Below are 27,604 nucleotides of genomic sequence, written 5' to 3' on the forward strand. Positions count from 1 at the left end.
AGAACAGTGAGTGTTATTAATTTTGAGAGGCATTTAACAAGGTTTCCTAAAATGTCCTTGTAGCCAAATTGGTGAGATATGGTTTAGCTAAGTGGATTATTAAGTGGGTGAAAAATTGTGTGTACTGCTGGACTCGGAAGGTTCTGATCAGCTGTATGAAGTCCACCTGGAGGCTTGTTACTGGTGGCATGCCCTTAAGGATCAGGGCGGGGCAGTTTGTATGCATTCCAATCCCTCTTCCGAGGTCAGTAATGTGCTTTAAGCAATTTTTTGGGTGCTACCAGATTGTGAGGGGCAATTGATATGCTGGAGAGTAGGGCTAACTGAGTAGGACATCTGTGGGCTGGAGAAACAGCTGCCAGAAACCTCATGAAATTGAACAGCAAATGCCAGGTCTTTCTGGGGCAGAATGATCCCACGCAGCAGTGTAGCTGTGGTGCTAACTGGTGAAAAGCAGCTTTACAGGAAGGAACATAGTGGTCCTTGCGGGTCAGTATGTGCCTTTGTGGTGTAAAAGGTGAAGAGCATACTAGGCATGATCAGCCAGTTGAAGGAAGCAATAATTCTCTACTATTCAGAGCTTGTGAGACTGCGTCTGGAGTACTGTGCCCAGCTTTGAGCTCCCAAGTACAAGGCAGATGCTGAGGTGTCTGTGGAAGGCCACTAAGACAGGGAGTCAGCAGCACGGGATGTGTGAAGAGGGGCTGAGAAGTGAGTTTGTTCAGCTTTGAGAAAAGTCTAAAGTGGGCAATCCTAATTGCTGGCTCTGACTGTTTAATAGGAGGTGAGAAAGTGAAGACTGGCTCTCCTTACACATTGCACAAGGAAAGGATAAGAGGCAACAGACACAAGCTACAAGGGAAATTCTAATAATGTGTTAGCAATATGTTTTCTCACACTGAGAATGAAGCACCGAAACAGGTTGTGGAATCTGTCCTTGAAAATTTTCAGAACCTGATTATGGTATGACACTGAGCAACTTGATCTGACTTCAAAGTTGGCCCTGCTTTCAGTTGGGGATTGGATTGGATAACCTCCAGAAGTCCCTTTCAGTCCAAATGAGCCTCATTTTGTGCATGGGTAGGCAGGAGCCAGTATGCTGTAGTTGCTAGCCCTGGAAGAAAAGTAGTAGTTGGAAGTCTTTTTCTGTTAAGTTGAAAAGGTCCAAGTAAAGTCTTAAACAAGTCTTTCCTATAAAGCAATTTGACTGCTAAAAGCTTAGTTTAAAATTGGATCCCATTGTTAACTCGTAATGTAATAACTTTTAGAGAATTTCTTAAAGGAAGACTTGCCTGCATTTCTTCTGTTACTTCAATAAGCAGCCAGTAAGAGCAGTTCCTTACAGCACAGAGCTGAGTGGCAGTGTGACAGACACTGAAAATGTAGTTGGCAGTAAATTGAGTAGCTATTATACAGCATTAATATGCTCGGCTATTGGTTACCTAGCCCTGATGTCTTGATGCAGTTCCTGGACAAAAAGGGTTAACTTCTGGAATAGCTTGCAGTGGAGAGTGGCCTTTAAGGGCTAAAAAAAAGCCAGCAGTGTCAGCAATGCAGGGGGCAGGAGGCATCTGCATAACTTTGTAATGAAACTGGTAACTCATCAGATCTTGTCATGGACAGCTGAGATTTAGGCATTTGATTTTATGAATTGCTGCTCCTGGCAAAATACGCTCATTTTGTATTTCATAATATGGCTGCAGTTGTTAAATATTGGCAGACAACATGCAAACTTTACAAGTAATTGAAAATGTGAAGTTAATGTTTAGCTGTCTTCCTGATCTTACTTGAGATTTTGCTACTTTATGTAGTGCAAAGTACAACCTCCTTTCTCCTCCCCCAGACCTCAGCTCTTTCTAGAGTAGGTGATATGTGGGAAGACAATGTATAAAAAGTGGAGTAGGGGCTTTGCTAGGGATTGAAGGTCTTGTTCCTTCATCTGGGACATTCACACATGTCAGTGCTCCTGACCAGTTTTTAATGGTTTTCTAATTTCAGTGTAGGAGGTTCAGTTGTGGGGGCAGGGAATGCTGAATGCTTATAACTGTTGCTGTATGCTGAACAGAATTTCAGGTCCTTCCTTAAAATTAATTTCACAAAAAACCCAAAACCCAAACCCCCCAAATCCTGATACCTAGGTGCTTATTTTAAGAAATTCAGTATTTTTTGCTCGTACAGATTTTTTTGCTAACTTACCCTTGAGCTTTCTGTAAGGACTGTGTACACTCACAAAACCAAATGCAGCGGGCTGTCCCTCTGAGTGTGCCATGTTGCTTTCTCCATTTAAAGTTTGAACATTGTCCATTTCTGCTTGACTTTAATTTTTCTTTAATCTTCCTGTGTAAAAGTAATATCCTATTAAAGACAACTAAACATGTTAATACAACAGTATTTTTCCTTTGGTTTTGTTCCCCCTGACATGGCTGAAATGTCCTATGTAGTTTGTTTTTTTGGTTTTTTTTAAGTTACCCTAAGTCAGGAGATGTTGTTTGTGCTTAAAACTTTCCTCTTGGTTAAGTTTACTAAGAATTTAATAGACACTGCTTTTCAATATGCCACAGCTTTAGATGGCCATCGTTTTGGCTTGTCAATAGCAGCTAGCATTTCTGGTAGTAGGTGTTAAAAGTTGTTTGGGTTTTTTTTTGTTGTTGATTTATCAAACTATCTTGTGTTTATACTGAATGAACTTAACTTGCCTAAGACAAAGGAAAGCAATCTGTGTACTCTTCACTTTGACTTTATTGGCCATTATTGACAGCACAGTTCAGAAGTCCTTCCCTCTCCTACGCCTACTTTGGAGTAGGTAAAATACAACTTAGTTCTACGAAATGTAACTTAAAGGTGATCACTTTTTATTGGACCTTTTGTTTGAATGTAAAAGTTAAACAGTAATTGTGCAATCCATAAATTGATGGTTAATTGTTTCTTGGAGTCCATAGATTAAGGCAAACTTAAGCTGTTGTTAATAATGTATGGAGAAGTGGAGTCAGAAGTGCAGTATAGCATAGGAAGAAGAGGAGAGTGATAGTTATCAGAGGGAGTTTCCTGTGAGGTTTGGAGGCACCCCTTCTGCTGACCTGATTTGATGTCTTGAGAACTTTTCCCCTTTCAGGGCCATTGGATCCAGGATGTTACGGAGAGACTAAGTCTGATCTTTTGACTGCTACGTTTTGCATATATCCATATGGTCACCAGTGATTCTGCCAAGGGTAACTCTGTGACTAAAGAGCTCTGAGGGCAAAGCTGAAGAACATGAGTATAGAGCCCACAACCTGGCTGCCTGTCCTAGTGAGGGAGAAAGACTCGGGTACAAGTGAATGCATCTGGCTGTTGTTGAAGGTAGGACTTTGAATTCTCTGACCACTGAGCTGTCCTTGAGGAACAGGAACTGCTGAGCCACAGTCAGGGTCTGTCTGGCAAAGAAAGATGGGAGTTTCTTTTCCAATAGTGTTAACTTGTGAGGAGGGCTTTAAACTAGATATGTTGGCATGTCCTCAATTTTTCTCTTACCTGAAGAGAAGAGATAAGGGGCAATAAAGAAGTGTCAGGGGGACATGATGGGAGAGGTTTTTTCCCCTTCCATTGTGAAGGCAGCACAAATGAGGACTGTGCACAACCACAGACTTACGACCTCATTGGGATTCTGGCGATGTGGTGGGATAGCTTCAATGACTGGAGTAGTGCAATTAGGTGGATTCATACCTTTCAGGAAAGGCAAGCTCGGAAGGTGAGAAAGATAGTGCTGTACAGAAGAGTGGATAGAATGTATGGATCTTTGCCCTTGAGCAGGTGACAAGCCAGTTAAAAGCTTATTGGTAATGTTAAGAGGACAGAGCAAAACAGGTGACACTATTAAGTGTCTGCTACTGTTGGCCTGATCAAAAAGTACACGAAGCCGCCTTTAGGCACCTGGAAGAAGCCTCATGATTGCAGGCAATGGTGTTCAAGGCAGCTTGACAGGTACAGATGTGGGGTCCTGCTGAACACCAAATTGAGCATGTATCGGCAGTTTGCCCTTGCAGCAAAGAAAGACTACCTCATCCTGGGCTGTGTTAAGCATGGCATCAGGCTGAGGAAAGGGATCCTTCATGTCTTTTTCACACTGAAGCACTGTGTCCAGTTTGGGGCTCCCCAGAACCAGAGAGACACTGAAATACCGGAGCAAGCCCCATGGTGGGCCACCATGTTGGTCGGGGCCTGAAGCACAGGATGTCTGAGGAGAGACTGCAAAAGCTGGGCTTGATCAGCCTGGGGAAGGGAAGGCTGAGGGGAAGGAGACGTTATTGCTGGCTGATGGGAATGTGTCAAAGAAGATGGAGCCAGATTTTCCTTAGAGATGCAGCACGAGGAAACAGGAACAAGCTGGAGTGGGGGAAATTACAGGTCAATGTAAGAAAAAAATACTTCTCTGAGGGCGATCAGACACTGGAGCAGGTGCCTAAAGTGATTGCGGAATCTCATTATATGGTGATATTCAAAACCTGACTGGATGAGTCTCCAAGCAGTCTGATACAACTGGACCTACTTTGAGCAGGACTAGGTTGCCTCTAGAGGTCCCTTGCCTTTTACCTACATGAAATCAGTATTCTCTAAATCAACATTACAGCTTGTTTGCCTTTGCCCATGAGAAATGCATTATGAAGAAACCTATATGCAGTTCACTTGTATTTGTGGTAATTGGTAGGTATCTTGGTTAGAAATGATGAATATAGTTTATACCTGTGTTGGAGATGACCTATTGAACACTTTGGAGACATCACAGGCTTTCTGTGAATGCATTTTCTCTACGAGCCGATACTGATAAATAGTGATTCCTGGGACTTGAGCATTCTGAATGCCTGGGTCTGACAGATGAAGTCAGAATGATTGAGTGAAGTATGTCTTGCTGCTAATACCTTAGACTCTGGGGTAGACATGAGCTTTCTAGGTAATCTAGCAAGACACACATCGCAGTTATCCTTATGATTAGTATGGCAGCGTATGTATCTATTACTGTGTAGTAGAATAGTGGCTTTCTACCTTATAATGAAAGACAGCAAACAGCAATGACAAAAATCCTATACTGATCACTTTGTATTGCGTTTTTGGATTCTGACTGCAGTTGCCTTGTTGAATTTCTGTTAGTCTATGTAGTGGCAAGTTTATTATATGGTAGTGCTCAAACAACGGTTATGTAACTTGGAAGGGAAGTTGTTTGTTGGACTTAGCGTGTGACTCCTACCAAGTCATGTTTTCGCAAGTTTGTGGCTAGGTGAAAGAGGCCATGCTTCTATGTCACTGATAACTCCCAGATTTTTGAAATGAAGTGGGAGTGATGGGCAATAACTCTTCAGACTTGTGTGATATTTATAGTGCCTGATCTGCCCCAATTTTCTTCTAAAAAAAAAAAAAAAAGGCAAGCTGGTCAATATTGTAATAGCATTAAATAGCATTAAATTGGTTTTCCAAATAAGGAGTGGAGAGGTTTGGAGTCTGGAAGGAAGTGTGGGAGGGTAGTTATCTGACCAAACCTTCAGTAAGCAGTCACTGCAGTCTTGCAAGGACCTTTTTCTGGAGAGAATTCATATGGTGGAAGCTGTGGTTCTGGGGGACATAGTAGGATCTTGTCTATTTCATTCCCTGGAGTATCAGATGCCCTAATTAAACATAACTACTTGTTGCTGATAGCAAGTTGGAATAAAGGTGAATTAGAGTTATGGAGGACCTTATGAAACTGGAGTGATGGAACAATGAAACAAGCTGCAGTGTAGATAAATGTTCAGTGATGCCCATGAGGCTGCCTTTGTGGAGGGAAGGAGTAAACTTCATATGTATTATTGCTTCTGAGCTGACTGTTGGAAACAAGGCCTTGGGTATGTGATGGTCAGTTCTGTGAACTGATGATTTTCTGTGTTACTTATCTTTAAAGGGGGGGGGGGGGGCAAATCAAGTGTTGGAGTAAGAGAACAGAAGAGAACACACTGTGCTAATATGTAAATAGATTGCTTGCCTGTTCTTCAAATACTTCTGTTCAGTTTTGGTCCCTTGATCTTAAAAGTGAGGGGGGAAAAAAAACCCAAAACCACCTTAGGTTTGGAGTAGGTTCAGAGGAAGGGAGCAAGGATCAAAGGTATGAAAGTTGGCTAAGATTTCTCAGTTGAGAAAAGAGGCAGTTTCTTGGGAGTAAGGGAAGAGAGGGAGGAATATGGTGGAGCCTGTGGAAATCGTGAGTGATGTCAACAACATGTATAGAGGTTAACTTTTACAGTGCAAGAAGTAGGTGTTGGTCAAATGAAGCTAAGAGGAGGCAAGTTGCAAGCTAAGAAGGTGTGTTTTAGAACTGGTGGCAAGATTGCTGGCGCTTCTTGCCATAGGATGCTATGGATGCAGAAAGCTTCTGAAATGAACAGGAGATGGATCAGTACTTAAATCAACTGAGGGTTAAGCTGATAGGTCAGATCAGGCTTGGGACAGCTGAAAGTATTAGGAGTACATGTTTGTCCTGACAAACTGCCACCCCCCCTGCCTTGTTGCTTATATTCCCGCATGTGACTCTTGGTAGCTTTCTCCTTGGTGAGAGCACAAATTGTGAATATGGCAAGTTATGCTGTTAGGTTTCTAGGTGATGGGGAAGTATATCTGGAGTGCAGGGAAGGAATCTCAATGTAGAACTGCAGTCTTGATGAAAGTGTCTTCCCTTTTTTTTTTGAAGCATTTTATCTGAGAGTTACGGAAAGGTGAGGCTACAGAGGTGATTAGCCCCTTCCTGCCCTGCCCCAGTCTACAATAACTTAAATAAAATATTCAGGTCATGCATTTATTTTTGTAATCAAATATTGAATCTTTTGATGCCTTTTCATCTAGACAGGCAATTATATAGGCAATCCTGCTCAAGTCAGGTGTGTCTTTGACTTGAGTGCTGCTCTTACCTGAAGGGAAGTCCTACGCTAAGACTTGCCTCCACTGGATTGTCCTTCAGTGGCTCAGCTGAGCATCTCACATACAGTTCAGAATGTGGTAGAATAATGGTGGTTTATAGAAGCTTGAATGTCTCGTGCTTATAAGTTTGGACTGTGGACTGGAAGCTGTGTTGTCTTATCAGTTTTACACTCTTAAGAGGAAAGAAGACTATCTTTGCCAGAGGTCTTGCAGGAAGGCAGCTGCACATGAAAGGTATGAACTAGGCAGTGCACTGTTTTGAAGGATGTCCTCTGTCATGATATTATGTTGGCATCTGCTTTGAACTTAAAGCATAGTAATGCCAGTTTTGAAACTTCTAGACTTAGCTCTGAAGAGCGTACTAGAATTCAAACCTTTTAAAAATTAATTGATGTCCAGAAGGTGGCGATTTTTTTGTAATGTACGTAATTGTCGCTGTATCATGAAAGGCAACTGGTAGTAGGTGATGGGACTGACTTAAAGGCACATGAAGCTCTGTGTACTTGATTTATAGAAGGCAGAAAACCTGAAGCACTAGCTGACTAAAACTAAGTGATTAGGTGTTATGCTATCTCCTAAGTGGAATTTATGTTATCTTGAATTCACAACCCTGAAAAAAAAAAAATGAAGAAATGGAGCTTTTAAAAGAAATTTTAAGAAAGCAATGCTAAACTTATGTCTAAACATCAGCTTATGAAGTAACTTACTAATGATCACACTCAGAATGAGTTACTTTTCTCAAAGCTCAAGGCTGTCTGTTATTTCTACAAGTCTTATTTGTGGTTGAGAATGAGAAAACTAGTCTCTAAAGAGTGATTTGAGTATGTCACATTGACTCAGTTGAGGACAAACTGATGCTAGTGGAGATTTTGTATGGATTCATATACACAGCTTTGAAGAGTTAAAAGCTTTTAAAAAATACATGACAAAAGCTGAATATCTGCTTGTGGATGAGAATACAATAAATAAGTAATAGAGAAGACTTACCTGCTGTGAGCTGGCTATCCCTCTGAAGAGGAAGACTTTTACTGAAAAGCTAACTGGAAAGGATACAAATGGAAGCAGCAAATGGTCAAAAACATTTGGTGAGAAGACAGCTTTCTAATTGAACAGGTTAAATGTAACATTCAAGTTAAACCCTAAATGCAGTAGGCCTGAGGATGAAAAAAGTAGTTGAGTGTTCTGTCTTAAGTAAATAACGTGTTACCTAAAAGCACTGGTGCTCTTGAACCTAGAGCTTTTGGGTTCAGAATTTTCTTTTTAAGTGCTGCTAACTGAACATTGAAAATGGAATGAATTGGCCATCCTAGATGTCTTCTGAGATACTTCTTTCTGGTTTTGCTAATCCCTTCATATATAACTGTGTATGTTCCTTGATTTGCAAAGCAAGTGAGGGTAGTCTTGAATCACGGGTGGAAAAATGTGAATCGGCAGGTTGCTGGTAAGAGGACTGGGAATGAAAAGACTTCTAAAAGCAATGTAGTCTGAAATCCGCTGAGTAGTGAGGTCCGGGTGAACCAAAAGGTCATAAGGGAGCAAGTGGTATAAGTGTGTGGAATGGATTGTTGCAAATAAGCTCCTGAAAGAAGAGCTTGTAATTGAGTTCATCAGCATGTGTGTTGTATCAGCTAGCAAGAATTTGAAGGAAGACCAGATTATTACTTTGCTAAAAAGGTCTGTTAATAATCTTATAGTAATTAGGCTGGCAAAATCCTTAAACAGATCATATCTCTACCCCCAGTTCAGGATCAGCTTAGGTTGGTTTGGATGTTTGTGTCTTTATAACTAAACATCAAACCTTTCTAGAGGTTGTGAAGTCTTACCGTTTTGGTCAGGGTGTTCTTTTGAGGAATTCACTTTCTGTAGCATCAAAGGTTTTCTTGGTTTCAGTGTGTTTTGTTGCTTGTTTTTGTGGGTTTTTTTTAATTGCTTCAGTTTATCTCCTTCCTAACCTCCATAAGCATACTCAGCAGTGCAGGCATTCTCTTTTTTGCAGTGTAAGTACTTCAGGGTCTTTATTGGGTTGCCTTTTTTGAGAGCAATGATCAGTTCTTCCAGTCCTTCCTTGTAGGTCATGTTTTCTAAGGCCTTTGAGCACACTTTGTTTGCTTTCAGACTCTCTAGGTGGCTAATACCTGAAGTATGATGTTCAAGCCGAACAACTCAAGATGGAGCCTCACTGATGTTGGGTAGAGTAGAGAGTTTACTTCCATACTGGCATATTCTACAGTGGCACTTTTAAGTCTTGAAACATAATCACCATATACTCATACTTGCTGTAACTTTCAGAACAGTCTTTGCTCTCTAACCAGTTACTTAACATCCTGTATCTGTTACTTATACTTGTTTCTACTGACTACTATTCTTATTTGGACCCACTAGAGCTTGAAGCTTTTTTCAGGCTGACTGTCAAAGATTTGTTGTACATAACTTCACTAACATCTAATGCAGTTAGTTGGCAGCCCCACCAAGATACAGAAGTGTGATGTCCCTTTTGACCTCCCACTGTATGTTAGATATTTTGGTTCTGTGTTTAAGCTGGATGTCATATAGGAGGATTTTAACCTTGTCTTCCAGGTCAGTTTGTCAGACCTATTGACTTGTCTTTTGTGTTTCAGAATATTTTGAAGATAGTCTGGAACTTGTTAACAAACATTCCAATTGAAGGTTTTAGTTACATGATTAACTGCTTTTTTTAAAAGCTATTTTGCTTTTCTTATAGTGTATTTATACCTATTGTTCTGGTACTTGGGGATTTAAATTTAAATGGAATGTGAAACACTTTGTGGTGTTTAGGGAGAAGTGGTATATATTTCTATGGATAACTTTTGAACTACTTGTTTACTCTTACTATTAGTTTTTTGAGGGAGTATGACTAAGGATGAGATATTCTCTTCCAGTCCTGCATTTGAGCCTGACCCATTTGTTGGGGAAAAAAGTACCTCGTCTTGCTTGTTTCCTTTTAAAGTGGGTGGGATTAGGAGGTCTGTGTGGTTAAACAGAGGTTGGAATGTTCATTATGGAAGAACTTCCAGCTGTCTCGTAGCTTGCCTCATTTATTAGTTCAACATGTCTTGTAAACATCTGAATGCTTAGTATCAGGATAAACATGAATGTCTTAATTTGCTCTGTGTTAACATACATAGAAGATTATAATGTAAGAGTGTGTAAAACAGGCGCTGATGCTAATAAGTTGAAATTCCAGATGAAGTTTTAAAGTTCATGGGACTTTGTAAGCATTCTTGGTGAGTAGTTAGATTTAAAGCTCTAACCTTATAAAACTGGCTTTTTAAGAGTGCCCTTCACAACTCAATTTGAATCATGAGCCTAACCTTTTTTAAACTTTTCTCTAGTGTCTTAGGTTGTATTTAGTTTCCTGCTGCTAGATACTAAAGGTTTGTGCAGCATGGTAGGAAGCAGAGTATGCAGGGGCACAGTCTCTGCTCTATGTGGAGGTAGTGAAACTAGAACAGAAGCACCAGTTAACATGTGAAGAAAATGGCATTGTGATATAATAATAGTGGGTCACAGCCATGTCTGACTTCAAGTGCAGAGGTGCAGAGCTTTTTTTGAAGCTCCGACTCATGACTGTATGAGTTGGGCTCAAACTATGTTAATGTTAAACTCTGAGTTTAACTACTTTTTTCTTTGACTTTGTGTTGCACTGGAGTAGAATACCTCTTTCTAATCTGTTTCCTTGCTTTCTGTGATGAAAATGCCAATCTTCCTCATAATAAGTGTTTATTGTGGTGCTGCAGAGATTTGCATACTTCATCATCTTGACCCATTTGTAGTAGGATGAGAGTATTATGTCCAGTATTGCATTATCTGGCCTTTTAAAAGGCAGTGTGATTCTTCTCTCTGTGGGCTTTGGGTTCTATCTTGTGAATGGTAGCTGTAGTCTTCCCCACAAATATCAGTATTCCTTAATATCTATCTATATATAGATATACATGTTGATTCAGCAACTAGACAAGATAATTGACTGTCCCTTCCATCAGCTGTGGGGAATGAAGTAGTTGAGTAACACAAGCCTCTTGGTAAAATGGTGTGATATGTTGTTAGCTCTACCCTTAGGAGCAGCAGGTAGTGGTTCAAAGTACTTAAAAATTCTGCAGAACATTGTATGATAGCACTTAACTGAGAATTTGTCTTCCTTGAGCTTGATGTTTTGAGTAAAACCCCTGCTTCAGCAACAGTTAACTTTTGGGACAGTACTGAAATCAAGAGACTAATCTTTTCATGCATTCTCCAACTCGACCAGTTCTTGTGGCCAATGTCTTCAACTTCTAGGTTGCTTGAAAAATATTACCTTTGTGCAACTTCTTTGTACAATTTTCAACTAAAAATGATGTTCCTCTCTAGCCTTTGTAAGCATGTAGGCTATAGTCACCTAGAGGAGAGCTGCTTCCGTGTTAGATAAAGTTAAGGCTGGAACCTAGTTTTGGTCCATTTGTAGGTATAAAAAGGTAACATTCAGAAGTTATAGATGCATTTCCAAGGGATGAATGTACATGAGCCACAGTAGTGATAGATCAATGCAAAGGGAGAAGTCTAGGAATACGTCATTATTTAAACAATTGTCATGTTCCTAGTTTCCTTTTGGTATCAGGTAAAGTTGACCTCTGGATTCAAAAGATTAGTCCCTCGGACATTAATAAAATGGAAAAGCAGCCTGAGATAGCTGGCAAATGCAGAGAAAGGCTAAGAGGATTTGAGTAGTCTGAGCTTCAGACTATTCAATTGCTATGCCTCATTTCACCAGAATTTTTTGCCTTCTGGTAGGCTTTTGTATGCCTGTTACATTGTTGTGATAAACACTGAACAACGTTTTAAGAGTTACTCTTCTAAGATGGAAATAATATGCCTCTGGATTGCTTCTTTTAAACAAAAAGTGCCATAGAAAAAAAGGAGTTTGAGTTGAGTCTAGTAAATGTAATGCTTACAGAAGCCAACTTCGTGCCCTGTTCCCAGCCCACTTAGCCCCAAAAACTTCATCGACAAACCAGCACTCCACTTCAAGCAAGGGTTGTGATAAAGCAGATCCTTCAGTGAGAACAACCCTAGGTTATAATACTCTCTCTTTGATGCAAGTGCATTTTTTTCTAAGTAGTTGTTTAACAATTCTGATTGGAAGCTGGTGTTGAAGCATTTTTTACTATTAAATCTGAATCCCTTCCATTCCTTGGTTCTGATCTTTTTTTGACACAGTAATTTATTTGTGCTCTGGTACTCAAAAGACACATACTGACTTTGTTCCAGTAATTTAAGCATATATCTTTATAAAGCCTCAAGTTGAGGTTTCAGGCTTGGTTTTTGCAGTATCCTTAAGTGATTTGATTCTCTAGCTAAATAAATCTGAAAATGCCCCTAGAATGTGTTTCTGTGTTCTTGCTGCCTCTGTTGCATTGCCACTTGTGATTGAGCAGGGAATGAGCCAATTCAGAAGTCTAAATCAGGAAGAAAACAAGTGAGTTTTTGTAGGTTGGGCACTGTTAGGTACCTGATGGGTGCTGACGCAGGAGAAGGCAGGCTGGAAGAATGCGTCTAAGCTTTCTGATGTCAGCTAAAATTAAACTGACCTAACAAAGGAATGCTTAGCCTGACCTTAAGAGTGTTTCATGGAAGTTCGGCTGACATAGTAACTTGCTGTCACCAAAATGGGATGTTCTTGTTGTTCTGCTCTGCTTTTGATTGGAACTCTTCTTGGTTCCCTGTGTTAGTGTGTGTTAAGGCCAGATATACCCATGAGCTGAAAAATATGCTGACGTAGGGAAGAACTTAATTTTTTTCTGCTCTTCTGCAGTATGGCTTTATTGTCTTGGGGAAACAGTTGACAGCTGGTGCAAAATAAGTGGCTAGGAAGTGTCAGTGTGGTGTCTCAGTCTTGCCAGTGGTGTGCTGTTAGGCAGGCTAGGGTTCTATAGCAGGTAACAAAATCGATTGCTTTTGTTATTAGACTTGTGCATGGCTGTTCCACATAGAAAATCTCTAGATTTGCTGTTTATTACAACAAATAGCAAGCCTGGAAGCGTGGGGAGTACTGTCTTAATTCGTAGCATGATTACTTTAAGAAGGTCATTTTGTTTTCAAGACCTGGTATTTCCTCAGTAGCTTTTTTCAGTTAGTGAGAGAAGCTTGACTAAGAATTACTAGTGAACAGCTTCTGTTATCATGGTCAATATTGATAGCTCCTAGTTCTGTGGCTTTTAATGCTAGAAGTGAGTTTTGGGGATTTTTCTGTTTTGTTTACTCTTCAAACTGCTTTTTGACAAGTTAAATGAGAATGGTCACTGCCTTGCTGTTTTGAATAAGGTTCTTGCAATGGTCTGAAACGGAAGAGCTAGTGAACACAATGTAAACCTGATAAAAAATTTTGTTTGGAAAAAAATTATGAAATCTAGTGTTTATCTGAAATAAAACAATAGCTTGTACAATTTGGACTGAGATATATTTGCAGTACTGGGCCTTGAAATCTGGTCTGTGTGGTGATGTCAAGGATGGGTGGGAAAATGAAGAGGAACTGCAGCTCATTTTGGGGAGGGAGCAGGGGGTGTCAGAATTCAAAAAGGCCAAAACCATGTTGCTCTGGAAGGTGTTTTACCAAAGATAGAAGAACAAGAAGATCATGCTTTCCCTCCCTGCACTCTCAAATGAGATAATCAGCTTTGAAATTATTTTATCTTAAGACTTTAAGTTGAGGTAGGGCAGTCTCATGGTATTAATAAGTAAGTGTGAAGCCGTGAACAGTAAATGACTGCTTTTTTAAAAGTCTTCTTGGCTGTTAAAATTGCAGGTAGAGAAGAACTGTTGCAGTTTGAGAAGCTGAAAGGTGGACTGTCAGTGTCTGTGTGCAACTAACAGTGTTATATGTGGAAGAGGTTGAGAGTTTTATTAGCACGTTGGCAAATACATTGGAAAATAGGTGTGTCAAGTAGATCAGCTAGGAGGACTATCTACCTGCTTAACTTCTGTTAGCTTTGGACACAAGGTAGTTTTGTGATAGATTTGGATGTGAAGTATTAACCAACATGGATTGAATCACTGTGCAATCAAAAGAAAATCAGTTGGTGCATAGGCACTTAGCTACTCAACTTTTACTGGTGGGTTACAATAATTACTTATCTGACAGTGTCTTCAATTAAGTGGCTTATGCACGAACCTCATTCCATGTTTCAAAGCTGTGCGTGAATGTACAACCTGTCAGAGTACACATGATTGAGGAAATGAGAGGGAAGACATCAACTATTTTTTCTGTCTTCCAAGGGAGCAGAAAGAAAAGGGGGGGGTGTGTGGGGGGGGAATCCACAAGAAACTTTGTCAAATCTAAAGAAAAAAATGTAAGAAAACTTCCTGATGCTGTTTTTGCCTTGAAGTTACAAAATAAGATCTTGATTAGTAAGTGGATACAAATTGTTTACTTAAGGCATGTTGAAAATGGTGATAAGCAAACTTCAATATGGTAAAAGTGAAGCAAAGAAAGTCAGATTTCAGTATTAGATTTTGAGAGGAGGAGAGCTAGGCTTTATTAAAATGGTAAATGTGTCCTATGCATCAGTGCCTTGGATCAGTTAAGGAGATGAATAATGTGGCCTTGAAGTATCTTGTTCTTCAGAATCTTGTGCACTGTAAGCCTCTAAAGCTTTACTTTGGAGTAGGCATGAAGCTGTTACTCATTCTTCAAGTACAATCTTTGAGAAAAATACTGATTCTTAAGTGGAAGTCTCCATGTCAAAGGAAATAGTTATCTTGGAGTCCTGAGTCTCGGAGAGCCCTGGATATTAGCATAGTAATTAACTTACTAGCTTGAACTGTTAGCTTGATTGCTCAGCTACCAAAAGAAGTTACTTAAATAATGATAACTGGCTGAAGATTAAAACCAGAGGTGCTATTGCACATTAAAGATGCGGTTGTTCTCACTCGAGCTTTAAACTATTTTTAGAACTTTAAAAACTTTGGAGTATATATACTTTTATATAAATTATATGCAAGTTCAAGTTAAATGATTAGCATAGATGAGTTGCGTTTTCTGTCTTTGGAGTCTGAACATATATCGTAAGATTTGGTATAATGATCTATTGGCTCTACTTCCTTAATTGGAGAAGGTGAATGAACAATAAGATGTAACTGATTAATGTTCTATAGCTGCAAGAGTGTGTTTATATATAAATATATGTAAGGCCTGCTCAGTTCAGTCTGTAAATCTTAAAAGTAGCAGCAATAAAAAAAGTTTCCCTTCTGAAAATATTCATGCAATTCATGTGAGAACATAATGTTCTCATGGTGAAAATGAGCTGTTAGAAGTCTTCCTTGGTGGAAAAAATGTTTTATTTTCACATCTTCAAAAAAGGGAGAACTGTTAGTCAAGTACTGACTTCTTAAATGTACTCTGTTCATCTTTTTGTAGCGAAAGCCTCTAATTATTGGAAGTAGAGTTGTAAAAATAAATAGATAGATAAATAAAAGGAAACAAAATAGCTTGTGTGTTCTGCAAACTAGGGTGACTTTCCAGTTCAGTTTGTTAACTTCCCAGAAGTCCCAGCAGCTTTTATGTAAGTTTACTTGTACAGCTTTTGTGTAGGAAGTTTGTTGGAGTCAGATACAGCTGATCATTATATTACAGTTCAGTACAGGTTAAGATCCAGTAGATTTAAATATTGCAAATTGCTGATTTCTGAACAAAAGTATGTGTTTTATTTACTAAAATGACATTACAGAAGATGTGTATTCTGAAATATATTGCAGTAATGTAACCTGTGAGCCTTATTTCCATGTGAGGTAGAAAACAATAGTTAAATACTTTTTAAGGAACACCTGACCTTACGCTTAAATGTAGCAATGGCAAGTGGAGACAAAGTTTGGGCAGAATTCTGCGTGTTTCAGTTAGTGTTCAAATAGTTGTCCTCTTTCCAGTATTTGTCTCAACAGTATGTATCAGTTAAAGACGCATGAGGAGACTAGACAAAATGATCTTTCATTAATTGTGGATTAGTCATGGTAGATATACTCTATATGAAACTTACCCAGTTTTTTGAGTTTCCTGGCTATTTTTTCCCCCTTACCAGCCCCTCTTAGTAACTGGCATATCAACTATCTTGGTATAAAGTTCTGGTTTATTTTGATTTATTTGTGCAACTTAATGTTTCATACTATTGGCATTAGTCAGTAGTTTTATGCTGAAGAAATCCATAGCTGAATCATTAAATTGCTTGTTTAGGTGACTTCATTGTCTTAAATTATGATTTGAATACTGAAAAATCAATTGATGGGAAAAGGAAAGCTTTTAACAATGGACTTGTACATAAAGGTATATAGAGAATTTTTTCCTGTACACACGGTTTCTCTTTTGTGGCAACTTGTTGACTGAAAAGGCAGTTAGTGTCTCAAGTTGAACAACCTCTTTGTGCTTGTGAAAATGAGGCTGCTAAAATTTATACTTGAATCTTGTTCCATGGATGAACTTTCTCGGTAACAGCTTGACTGATTTGATAACTGAAGAAATCAGAGTAGTTGAAATGGCTCTGTTAAAACTTAAGCACAATAAAAAGAAATACAATGCAGACTAAGACTTTGAGTCTTTTTCATCATGTTAGTTTACTCCAAGAGAACAGATGATTGAAGTTGCTAGAGCATCTGTTTGGCAAAGAAATTGTGAACCTGGGGTTTAATGAGCTGCTGCTTTGTCCTGGTGGATTTCCTTTCTTGAAAGAAGGTGGTGTAAAATGCTGAGCTCAGAATGCAGTTGCTACTGTGGAAAACTATTTTGGGTATTAAATGGAAATACATTGAATCTTAAGCAAACACTTGACTATACCTACTCCTGCATATTTACTGTGTTAATACAGAGGGAAGATCTAGTGTGAAGACACTACACTACAGTGTAGCAGAAGATTGCATATGTATGATAGTACACATGTTTATTGGAAACTAGGATACTGATCGACTGTCAGTGTTCAGATGGAGTAGTTTGTGGGGTTTGGGGTTTTTCTGGTTTTTGTAATTGTTGCTTTGCTTTTTGAGTAGTGACTTGATATAGTAAGTGGTAGGAGTTTCACTTCTGCATTTCTCCTTAAGTTATCAGGAGTCTTATCTTTTGAAAGTAGAAGTAAGTGCAGTAATTTAACTTAAATTTTTACCTGATGCTCTGAATCAGTAATCAAACTGCTGAAGTACTATGTCTGATTACTGTTTTTTCAATAGATGTGAATACATGCACTGCTCATATCTAGTTAAATTCCCCAAAGATTGATACACTAGTTAAACAATTATCGGCTCATTATTATAGAAAGTTGTGTATTAGTGACAGTATTCTCTGAAGAATGGTTGATCTACACCTAGCTTTAATGTTTCTCCTTAAAGCATGGGTTTGTAATGTTTCCACACTGCTGTGAATCAGCTAGAATACTGTTATTCAGAAGCAGGAATTCTTTTTGAAAAAGGTAAGTTAATTACTGAAGAAGGCTTAATGTGAGGCATAACCTGGTGTACCAACTAATGATTGTTTTGTTTTTAGGTGCCTTAGCTGGACCAATTGTTGATCCACATGTGACAGCAGTTTGGGGGAAGAAGGTTGCACTGAAATGCATAATTGATGTAAATGAAACAATAACACAAGTTTCTTGGGAGAAGATACATGGTAAAAGTTCACAGACTATTGCTGTTCATCATCCTGAATATGGAATATCTGTTCAAGGAGAATACCAAGGAAGAGTGTCGTTTAAAAACTACTCACTTACTGATGCAACAATCATCTTAAAAAATGTAAGCTTTTCTGATGCAGGAGAATATATTTGCAAGGCAGTTACATTCCCACTTGGAAATACACAGTCATCAACAACTGTAACAGTACTAGGTAAGTCAACTTGTTTATGAAAGGAGGTGAAATTAATAGCACAAACTTGTTAGTGAAATTCTGCAAATTATTAATACATTTTATTCTACCTTTTAACCCAATGACAATACAAAAGATGTATTTGCCAGTCTTTCCTAACAGGTGTCTTGGTATACTTAGTGATATCATTGAGGAGACTTCTTTTGGGTCTTGCTTCTTTAGAACTTGGTCATTGATTGTCCAGATATTAAAAATAAGCAGTTACTATTTAGGCATTGTGCTAATCTAAACATTTGGGCAGTGCTTTAGAACTTAGACCTGGGAGTGCTGATAATATAGACCGTGTGTGTGTGTGTGTGCTGAGAAGCTGCCAAACGCAGGTTTAGTTACCACCTTGGCTAAATTTCCTCATAAATGTGTTGCTAATATGATAAGTTAATGTAGCTGCTTGGGGCTGGTGATGTAAAGTGTTCTTTGCACAGTATAAATGTTAAAGCAAAACTGCCTAGGCAACTACTGGCAACTATGGGGAAAAAAAGAGGCAATTTAAGCCCTTGACTGGTTGTGGATAGTCATAATGTGAGCTTTTATAGACTCAGTTTTTCACATAAACTAATTTTGTCTATCTTGTTGAGAGTTCAGTATTGCTGTCATAAAGGACTAGTACTGAAGCACAGGTAGACTTAGGTGGTAGTGCAATACGAGGTAAAATGATTACTATGTCCGGAAACTTGAAAACCTACTGACTTGCTGCCTTATAGTATTATACCTTCTTATAATAGAGTAAGTTACTTCTGTATCTGCTGCAAGTAGTCAAGTGATATTTTCTACAGCTGAGGTGGTCCTCAATGACTCTTTTTGTAAACAAATGTGCTTTTTAACATCTTCTTTGTCTTTGATCTCTGCTTTCCACAGCAGTAGAATACTGTGTGAGATAAATCAGATGGCTGTAGCACAGTATGTAAACTGGTTTTCACCACAAGGTGGGGCAAAATAAATGCATCAAAGCAAGTGGCTTAATCCACTTTGAAACAAGTAACTTGACCAAAGAAGTTCTATGTGATATACAAAGCACGTAGCTCTCTTCTATCTGTATTCTGTCTGTACTGTACTACAAGTGGCTATGTCTGTGGCTATTGTAACAGTCTTTTGATTTCAGGTTTCAGCTATTGTGCTTTATGAACATACAGTGGGAGGTTCTTCCTGCTTTCCCTCATCTCATCAGTTCTTATTTCTAAGATTATTTTTTTTCAGGTCACACTAGTACGTGTGTCCATTTTGCCCTTCAAATTTTAGGTCTATGGAGAACCTTAGGAAGAACTAGGAAAGCAAATATATGTCCTGTGTGTTTATTACTCTACATTTGAAAATGTTAGGACTGCAACTTGCTTGATAAGATACGTATCAAAAATGGCAGTTGGAAGAGGTAAAGAAGTATTTGTCAGGCATGCAGTAGTCCTGATCATAGAGGTTTTTTTCTTAGTCGATGTAGATGGCTGATGATAGTTGTAAGCCTCTTGGTGACTTGGTATCAACCTCCGAATTGCAAAACCTAACTACTACTTGCAAAGATGCCTTTCCATCCTAGTTAGCAGCTGCTTGGCTTGCACTTACAGCTGGGTAGCTAACCCTCTGTTGGACTTACCTATGTTCTGTGGCCTCAGCAGCATGTTTTCTGTTCTTCTGAAAACTTTTGGCTACACTGACATTGAGACTTAAAACAGTAATAATACTGTGGAAGTAATGGGTTTCAGAATATGCATGTAACTGAATAACTTTTGAGCTTTACTGGTCTAAACTCAGCAGTTCCATTCTCATCAGAGTCTTAAGGCATGGAATAGCTCCAATCAAAATTTAAAACCTGATATAACTTAAATAAGCTTTATTCTAACTGCATTCTCCCACTGTTCTAAAAAATTCTCCTTTAAGTGAGGAGAGAAAAGTTCATGTCCTAGGGCTGAAATCGTTTCCAGTCCAAGCAGCATTGCTTTTTTTCCTAATCCCTGTCTGTTCCTATTTAGCAAAGAATTCATTTCCTTTCTATATGTAGTGGACGTACTAAACTTAGTCATGTAGTAGATGCTTGTACACTGTAAGGCAGAGACACTGATGACAAATGGAGGGAAAAATAGCTACAAGGTAAAATGTCCTGTATCTTGCCACAGTACCCTGATCACTGAAGACCATATTTAGAACCTCTGTTTTATGCTACTTAAGCTTAACAGACTTACCACATTTGGTGACTTTGTTCACTTCCAGTTTGCTTCACTTAGTGCTTCATACTGTCTTAAGGAAATGCACTGTAAAAGAAGAGGTTAAGGCAGTGAAAATATGAAAATGCTTTTTGGGTCAAACAGGTGTATTGATCTTGTCTAAAACTTTGGTTCTTCAAACTTACCTTGTAAACTAGGACAAAAAAATTGCAAAGAATTTTGTGTCAAGCTGTTCCTTTCTCAAGATGCGGCCTAAACTGGCCAAAATGGTGTTTGAAGGCAGAAGAGATGGTGTGTGACAGGGTAGCTTGCAGAGCTGCGATAACCTTTACGTTACTAGCTTGAGCACTGTATACAACTATTTTAAATACTTGGTTCGTTTTGACTCTACTGTCTTGTTAAGCTAGTTTTCTCAGCATGTGAATTGATAAAGTAGACCTTGCTTTTCTTCAGGTTAGCTCCCACCAATGCTGCAAGTAAAGAATGAGCTGCACACATGACAGCGTCAAAGGTGTAGGTCTGTCACCATGAATAGATCCCAGACACACTAATGTAGAAATTCTTATAGTAACGAATTAGTAAGATGCATGTCAGACAATATGGAAAATGGATCTTCTCAGACAGTTCTGATAAAGTAATGGTGTTTGAAAAGTGCTAGTTGATGGGATGTACACATACATAAGTCTGGGGCAAGAAAAAGTATCGAGTAGATAACAAATTAGTGCACTGACTGGTCTTTAAAAAAAAGTCAAACCCACCCACAAACCAAAACAAAAAAACCCTCAACAAACACAAACAAAACCCCAAACACAAGAATGAAACAAAAAACCCAAAGTCAATAATGCAGGGTTAATTACTGAACAGGAGAAGTTACACAGAAATCTACAGCTGCTGGCTTTGAGGGGAGAGAGAATAAAAAGTAGAAGTATTGTTTTGGAAAGAAGTTATTCAAGTAAATGTCAGTTGTGATGAAGGGGCTGACAATTCCTAGTGTCATGCTGTTGCCAAGGAATTAGTGTATTTAATGGTAAGTGGAAATAATACTGTTTGTGTTGTAATAATGCCAATTTCATCCAGACCTCCAGCGCACAGTGGCAGAAGAAAATTAGTTTTAAAAATAACAGAAGCGGTTGAAAAAGGCTTGTGAAGTACTTAGAACCAAGAGCAACTTTGAGGCCTGGAAACCTCATGTAATAGGATTTAAAGCTCTTTCTTTTCTGGATGCTTTATTATGTAGTTTTTCTATAAAGAAGAATAAGGACTTGAGCAATGAGAGATTTCTGACTATATGTATGTAAGGTAAAGCTAGAGTAAGTAAGGTTAAAGTGGTGGTCATGAACCAGTAAAAGGGCTAGCACAGATGTGCAAATTAGTTGAGAGCTCCTAAACAGCTGCACATCTAGCTTCTATACTTCAGCCACTGTTTCTTGTAATTTGAATATAATTCGTGCTGTAATATAGCTTTGGATTTGTATGACTAATCTTCTTCTAAGATATATGACTGAGGTGATCCATATGTAGGGACCTTTTGATAACCTCTGTCCATTCAGTCAGTGTATCTATTCTGTTGATTACTTAAAGGGTACGGGGGAAACTGCAACTGCCCTTGAGTATTTACATTGTGGAAGCAGGTTCCTTCTGCTTTTGGATCTTTGTGGGAGTGGTGGCTTCCTTTCCCACACTAAGCATTGTTCCCACCATCTTTTTCAGTTGACCTGAATAGAGCATGTTTCTACTGACTGGGTGAAGCAGCTTCTTTAATGCTCTCCCGACCTCCTTCATGTGTCCACTACCACCACCATCGTGAGCAATGAAAGTCTGTAGGGCATGCTTCAGTATAATTCATGTGGCACACTGAATGGTCCTGGGACAAAAGAGGACTGCTACAAGAGTCTGTGTATATAGAAGTTACACGTCCAAAAAAAAAAAAAAAAAAAAAATCCAGCCAAAAACCTGTCCAAGCCCCACAGTTTGGGTAATCTTTTTTCCGGGTTGAAAACAGTAAAACTGTTTCCCATTGTGAGAGGTGAGATGCTAATGGCCCCTTGTAATTAGGGATTTGTTCACAAGATATTTATCTTAATCTATGAGTGAAACAGCTAGAAAGGCTGTAGAATAAGTAGCTGGGTTACTGCTGGTTTTGCTTCAGTGGCAGGCACACGGTAATCCTCAAAGAATAGACTATAGAAGTGTCGTAACAGCAGTTGCTTTCCACTTTTTAGTATGTGGCTGTTTGGTTTTCTTGTAGTTGGTGTGTAGTCCAAGAATCATGATTTATGGGAAGATGTGACAGTAGAAGCTGAACCGTATGTGAAGTATAAAACAACTAAAGCACCAAAACACATTGGACTGGGAATAAGTATTTTTATTAAGTTGAGTAGTTTTGAACAGTTCAGCTTTGTTTATTTCGGACAAGTGTAAAACTAAGAATTATACAATGAACTGAAACTGGCCAGTCTTACAGATTTCAGATATCACTTGAGAAAGCAAAGTATGCTTTTTTCCCTAACAATGATAATCTTAGGAGAAACTAGGCTTTTAAAATGAGTCTATATCCTGTTCTCTGGCTACTATCACTTAATACTTGAAGATACTTTTTTCTAAAAGCATGGTAAGTGAAGCAGCATACCGAGTAGCCTGCTTTGGGTCTGGAGACCTCTGCTACCTTATTTAAGATTTCTTGTTGACTTATGTATCCCTTCACAAAGGGGTAGAGGAAAAATTCTGGCATTGTGTACTCTTTTTCTGAGGAAAATTCAAAGGAGTAGAATGTATGAAACTTTATTTCCAGCTGAAATGATTTAGGTCTGTAAGTTCTGGCACAAAAAGCTAATGATAGCTGCTGATTTAATTGATTTCACTGTGATGGAGATATTGGGTGGGGAGGGATACAGCTAAAATTAGTATCTTTATGCTTCTAAGACACTAAATGTAAATTTGGGTGTTTATTCTGCATTTCAGTAATACTACAGAAGCTATTGAAAAGGTTACTACTAGTGATTTCGGGGGAACAAACTGGTAATATTTGTTAAATCAGGGAAACAAAATTGTGGGTCAAAGAACAAAGCTAAATGATGTCAAGTTCTCCATACTAGGTTTTAAAGGCTTATTTCAGATTATAGAATGCTTCATATGTACATCAGTTCAAATATGCAAGCTTATTGCAGAAAGCTTTAGTTGTTGTTAGTGTTGGAGAGCAAGGAATGAAATTTTGAAAGCAGCTCTGTTAGAGATGCTTCAGCTCTAGAAGAGTGAATGTAGGACTGGGTGGAAAAACCCTGGTGTTGGTTTATTTACAGTAGGGTCACTAACAAATCACAGAGGGTAGGCATTCAGAGGAACAAAGTAGATGGTAATCTGCTCTCAGTATCAGCCCAAACAACCAACCTACAATTTGGCAATGAGGCATATTCTTCAAGCACTGCAAAGAATAGAACAGAAAACACGTACTTCTATAAGGTTACCCATTTAGTAGTTGCCTTTCCTTTTAGTGTAATTGAGCAAATAATAAACCACCTTCCTCAGACATGAGGGGTGTTACACTGAGCAGAAAAAAACCCCCTGATTCTGGCATTGAATTCACTCAAGCTGAAAATATTTGTTAGTCAGTTATCTCTTGAAAGTATGGGTAGCTGGAGAAGTGTCTTGCCAGATATTTTGAACTCTTCTCTATTTTATTTCAAGATATGTTGGTCAGCTTCAACTTCTTGGAAAGAAGTTCTTTGAAGTAAAGTTCTCCTTATTATAGGATACTGAAAAGCATAGAAGTTGCAAGAGTTGCCTCCGCTTTGTGATTAGTGAGGGCTGGTCCACTGAGGTGGATTCTGAAACATTATGGTGTGTAGTGATGACTTGAGAGGACTCTGCCTCATGAGATGGAAAGACAAGGGCTTTGTAATGGGCTGGTATGCTACGGGGAAATGTGTGTGTTGATAGAAATGGGCCATCCTAGAAAGCAAAACGTTGGTTTGTATCTGAAACACCAAATCGTATTTCTCATTGAGGCTGCAGCTGATGGATAGCTTGTACAGGGCTCAAACAGATTTCTTAAATAAGAAGGGAATTTTTTTAAAAGCTTTCAGTTTATGGCCCTCAACAGTAGATTTGTACATCAGGAACTCAACTTCCTTTTAGAAGGAAGTGTTCTCTAAGGCTCTAAAATTTTGGGGTGAACAGTAGGTTTATAAGGAGGTTAGGTCCTTCCACTTGAGGATTTCTTGAGTGCTGGACATAGTATTGAGTTGAAATTTTTTACTTCTATAGAGCTTTATTCACAAGAATATTTAGACAGATTTTTATTTACATATAGAAACAATTTATTTACAGATTTTGTATAAAACTTATGTATGTTATGTATATTTGTATGTATGTATTAGATATATAAAATGTGTGTGTGTGTATGTAGTAGAAATACTTTTTTAGAGTTTAAATGTACTTTCAGCGTGGAATCAATTTGTATAGTACTGATCAACAGAAGCTTACCCTTAATGTTGGGTGTTAAAACACTGAATGAAGTAGCTTTGAAATGACACAAACTGACAGTATAGATTAATACTCTAAGTATTGAATATGCAGCAGAATCTAAGCGTTTTTAAAAATCATGGTATAGTTTCAACCTAATAGCTTAAGCTGTCTGTTGTTAGACGCTGAACTAGAGCACTGTAGTTGGTGTTCTGAACCTAACGATGTTGCAGTTCCCTGTCGGTGCATTAAATATAGCAACACTAAACTGAGCTGACAAAGGTGAACAGTATCACCAGGCCAAAGCTTTGTATAGCTATCATCTCTGAGATATGGCATGATCTTATTTCTGGGATATCTGATTAGCATGGGTTTTTGCAAATGGATTAGATCTTATCTAACTCTTACATAGCAACAGTTTCAAAGATGAAGAGTTTGTCTTGTTTAAATTTACTTTTTTTCTCCCTCCCTAGTTGAACCTGTTGTGAGTTTAACAAAAGGACCAAACCCTTTAATAGATGGTGCAAATAGAACAATAGCAGCCACTTGTACAGCAGCCACTGGAAAACCTGCTGCAGAGATTGACTGGGAAGGAGGTCTTGGTGAAATGGAATCCAGCTCTACTTTGTTTCCAAATGAAACGGTGACAGTTGTAAGTCAGTATATGATTGTCCCTACGCGATTTGCAAGAGGAAGACGTATAACTTGTATTGTGAGGCACCCTGCTTTGGAAAAGGAGATAAGATACCCTTATGTGTTGGACATACAGTGTAAGTATTCTGTAAGGTAGTTACTACTTGGTATATATCTTATAACCATCCTCTTCATTGTTGCATACCTTCTGCAGGAAGGAGATGAGCACTTAACTACTTCATGAAAAAAGGGAAATTAAAACTGTATAGAAAAACATGTGATAAGAGGTAGGTCGGGCAGGAATAGAAACCTAGGGTGTCTGTATTTTTTAAAAAAATAAAATTTAAAAAAACCCTATAGTCACAAACCTAGAATACCATTATGTTTCTACTGTTTGTTTTGGGTATTGGCTCATGGGTAAACATTATTTTTCATGTTTATATTTAGCATTGAAAGGATTACAGAGAAAATAACAAACTCAGTTGATCTGTGAACTGTTTATAGTGCCTTACAACTTCAGCAGTATTAAAAAATAATTCTAATGAAGATTCATGTTTGAGATGACAAGTTGAAAGTAGGTCTTATGGGGGTCAGTAAGTTTATTTTCAAATTACTCACTAAGCTTTTTCCACTCTAATTCGCAGAAGGAAACAAGAACATAACATACACATTCCTAACATTTGTTACTCGGCTTCAGATTGCTCATATAATTCAAACCTGTACCAGGCTTCTTTAACAAATCTGTGGCTTTAAGACACGTGAATATGAAGTGAGATGGCTTATAAGGCTGCTTAGCTATAACCAGTTAAGACAAATAAGCTTTAGGCATGTGATCCATTTTTTGTTACACAATGCATACATGATCAAAGCAAGCTATTTTCAAGTTCTTCCTTTGGTGTCCTGTTTCAGCTGGGTGCTGCTTTAAAGTTTGTAAATCATAGAAGTCTGTTAATTCAATTAGAAGAAATGTAGCGGTTGGAAAAAGTAAATTTTGCTGGTTTGATTTGACTAGAATCTCTTGTGGGTTTGTTCTGTTTGGTAAAGAATCACTTATTTGGGCATAGAAGTGATTAGTACTGGTTTATTTTGTCAATGTTGAAATGAAGTTCTAGGTTGAAGTGCCATTGATACAGAAATGGAAGTAAAGATTATTTGTTCCCACTGTCATCTAAAACAGTGAATGAGAGAATGAAGTTCCATATTTAAGGTGCAATGAGGGGGCAAGTTGGTCTTAAACTTATTTTTGTCTGAAATTAATGTGAAGGCATGCTTCAGAACTTCTAACAAAATCGTGTAGTAAGCAAAACAGCAGCAAGTGAGAAGCAGAGGTTTTATGTCTGTGCTCTCTAGTCTTCCTTCAGTTTTCCCTTACGTTTACAGCTTTTGCAACTACTTCTCTTTCTGCTGTTTGAGCTTCTACCAAATCATACTCGTTCTTCTGTTCTCTGGCTTCTAAATATTTCAGCTGGGTCTCTCCAGCTTATCTGAAGTAACCTCCTTGCTTTTTAGAGCCATAACAACATAATTCTACATTATGAGGCCAGTGGATAACTGCTAACTGTTTTAACTGGCATCTGTGAGTTTTTTGGTGATTCCCTAATTACCTGGCTTTTCAAAATGCTGTTTCTGATCCTTTGCTCTATCTTGTTAGTGAGAAGTAGCTCTAAGTTCCTATTCCTCATTTCCAAGAAACTTTAAACTGATTCCACTCTTTTGAAGTCCTTTCACTTCCCCAAAGTGCTGTATGTTTGCTGAAAACACGCAGTGGGACAGTTGCACTGATTAAAACGACTTACTGTTCCTGATCTAATCCCCTGCTGCATAGTATGTTGTAGCTTGGACCTGTATTGGTGTTCTTTGTGTATTTTGTTGTTGTCCGGGTTTTAAATTTAAAACAAACAAACAAAACATACCAAAAAAACCCCCAACCCCACAAAAAAAACCAAAAACAAACAAAAAAACCCCCACAAAACCACCTTCTGCTCCACTGAGCTGACCATTACACACAGTTCATGCTTAAAGAAAATATTGTGATTGCTGATAGGTTAAATCTTTTTTTTTGTCAGATGCCCCAGAAGTTTCAGTAACTGGCTATGATGGAAACTGGTTCATTGGAAGAGAGAACGTTCAGCTCAGATGTAACGCTGATGCAAATCCATTACCTATGGAATTTATGTGGACCAGGTAAATATTTATAAAAAGGGGCTTACCACATGATTAAAGTGGTTTAATCTCTTAGCTTACAGTAAACACCTGTTTTGAAAACAAAGAGTATGTGACTTGGATTGGATTGTAATGTTATTATCCAGCCTTTTAAAAGGAGGATACAAGATGTGTCTACGCTTGAATATGGGTGAGTGGCTACTGGGTAAACTTACAAGCCTGAACAGTTTGTCATTACTCTCAGGATAAAATCTTTTATAGTTACTTAATAAAGTAGTCTAAACTGCATGTGTTGTAGTATATAGAGCAAAGCCCAATAAATCTAGTAGGGATCCAACTATTATTTCATAATTTCTGTTTTATTATTATTTAAAGTAGATTGTAA

The 27,604-nt window shown here is 38.4% G+C and overlaps 1 protein-coding gene across 4 annotated transcripts in view; it reads left to right on the forward strand.

Moving 5' to 3' along the window:
- NECTIN3 (nectin cell adhesion molecule 3) overlaps window positions 1-27,604 on the forward strand; it is a 72,586-nt gene that overhangs the window by 10,956 nt on the left and 34,026 nt on the right. For all 4 annotated transcript variants that reach the window (XM_049824279.1, XM_049824280.1, XM_049824281.1 and 1 more), the window contains exons 2-4: window positions 17,432-17,770; window positions 24,897-25,193; window positions 27,123-27,240. In XM_049824279.1, the coding sequence (XP_049680236.1) occupies window positions 17,432-17,770; window positions 24,897-25,193; window positions 27,123-27,240 (754 nt within the window). The remainder of the gene's footprint in view (window positions 1-17,431; window positions 17,771-24,896; window positions 25,194-27,122; window positions 27,241-27,604) is intronic.

This window comes from Accipiter gentilis, chromosome 21 (genome assembly GCF_929443795.1).
Source record: "Accipiter gentilis chromosome 21, bAccGen1.1, whole genome shotgun sequence".
NCBI classification, from domain to species: Eukaryota; Metazoa; Chordata; class Aves; order Accipitriformes; family Accipitridae; genus Astur; species Astur gentilis.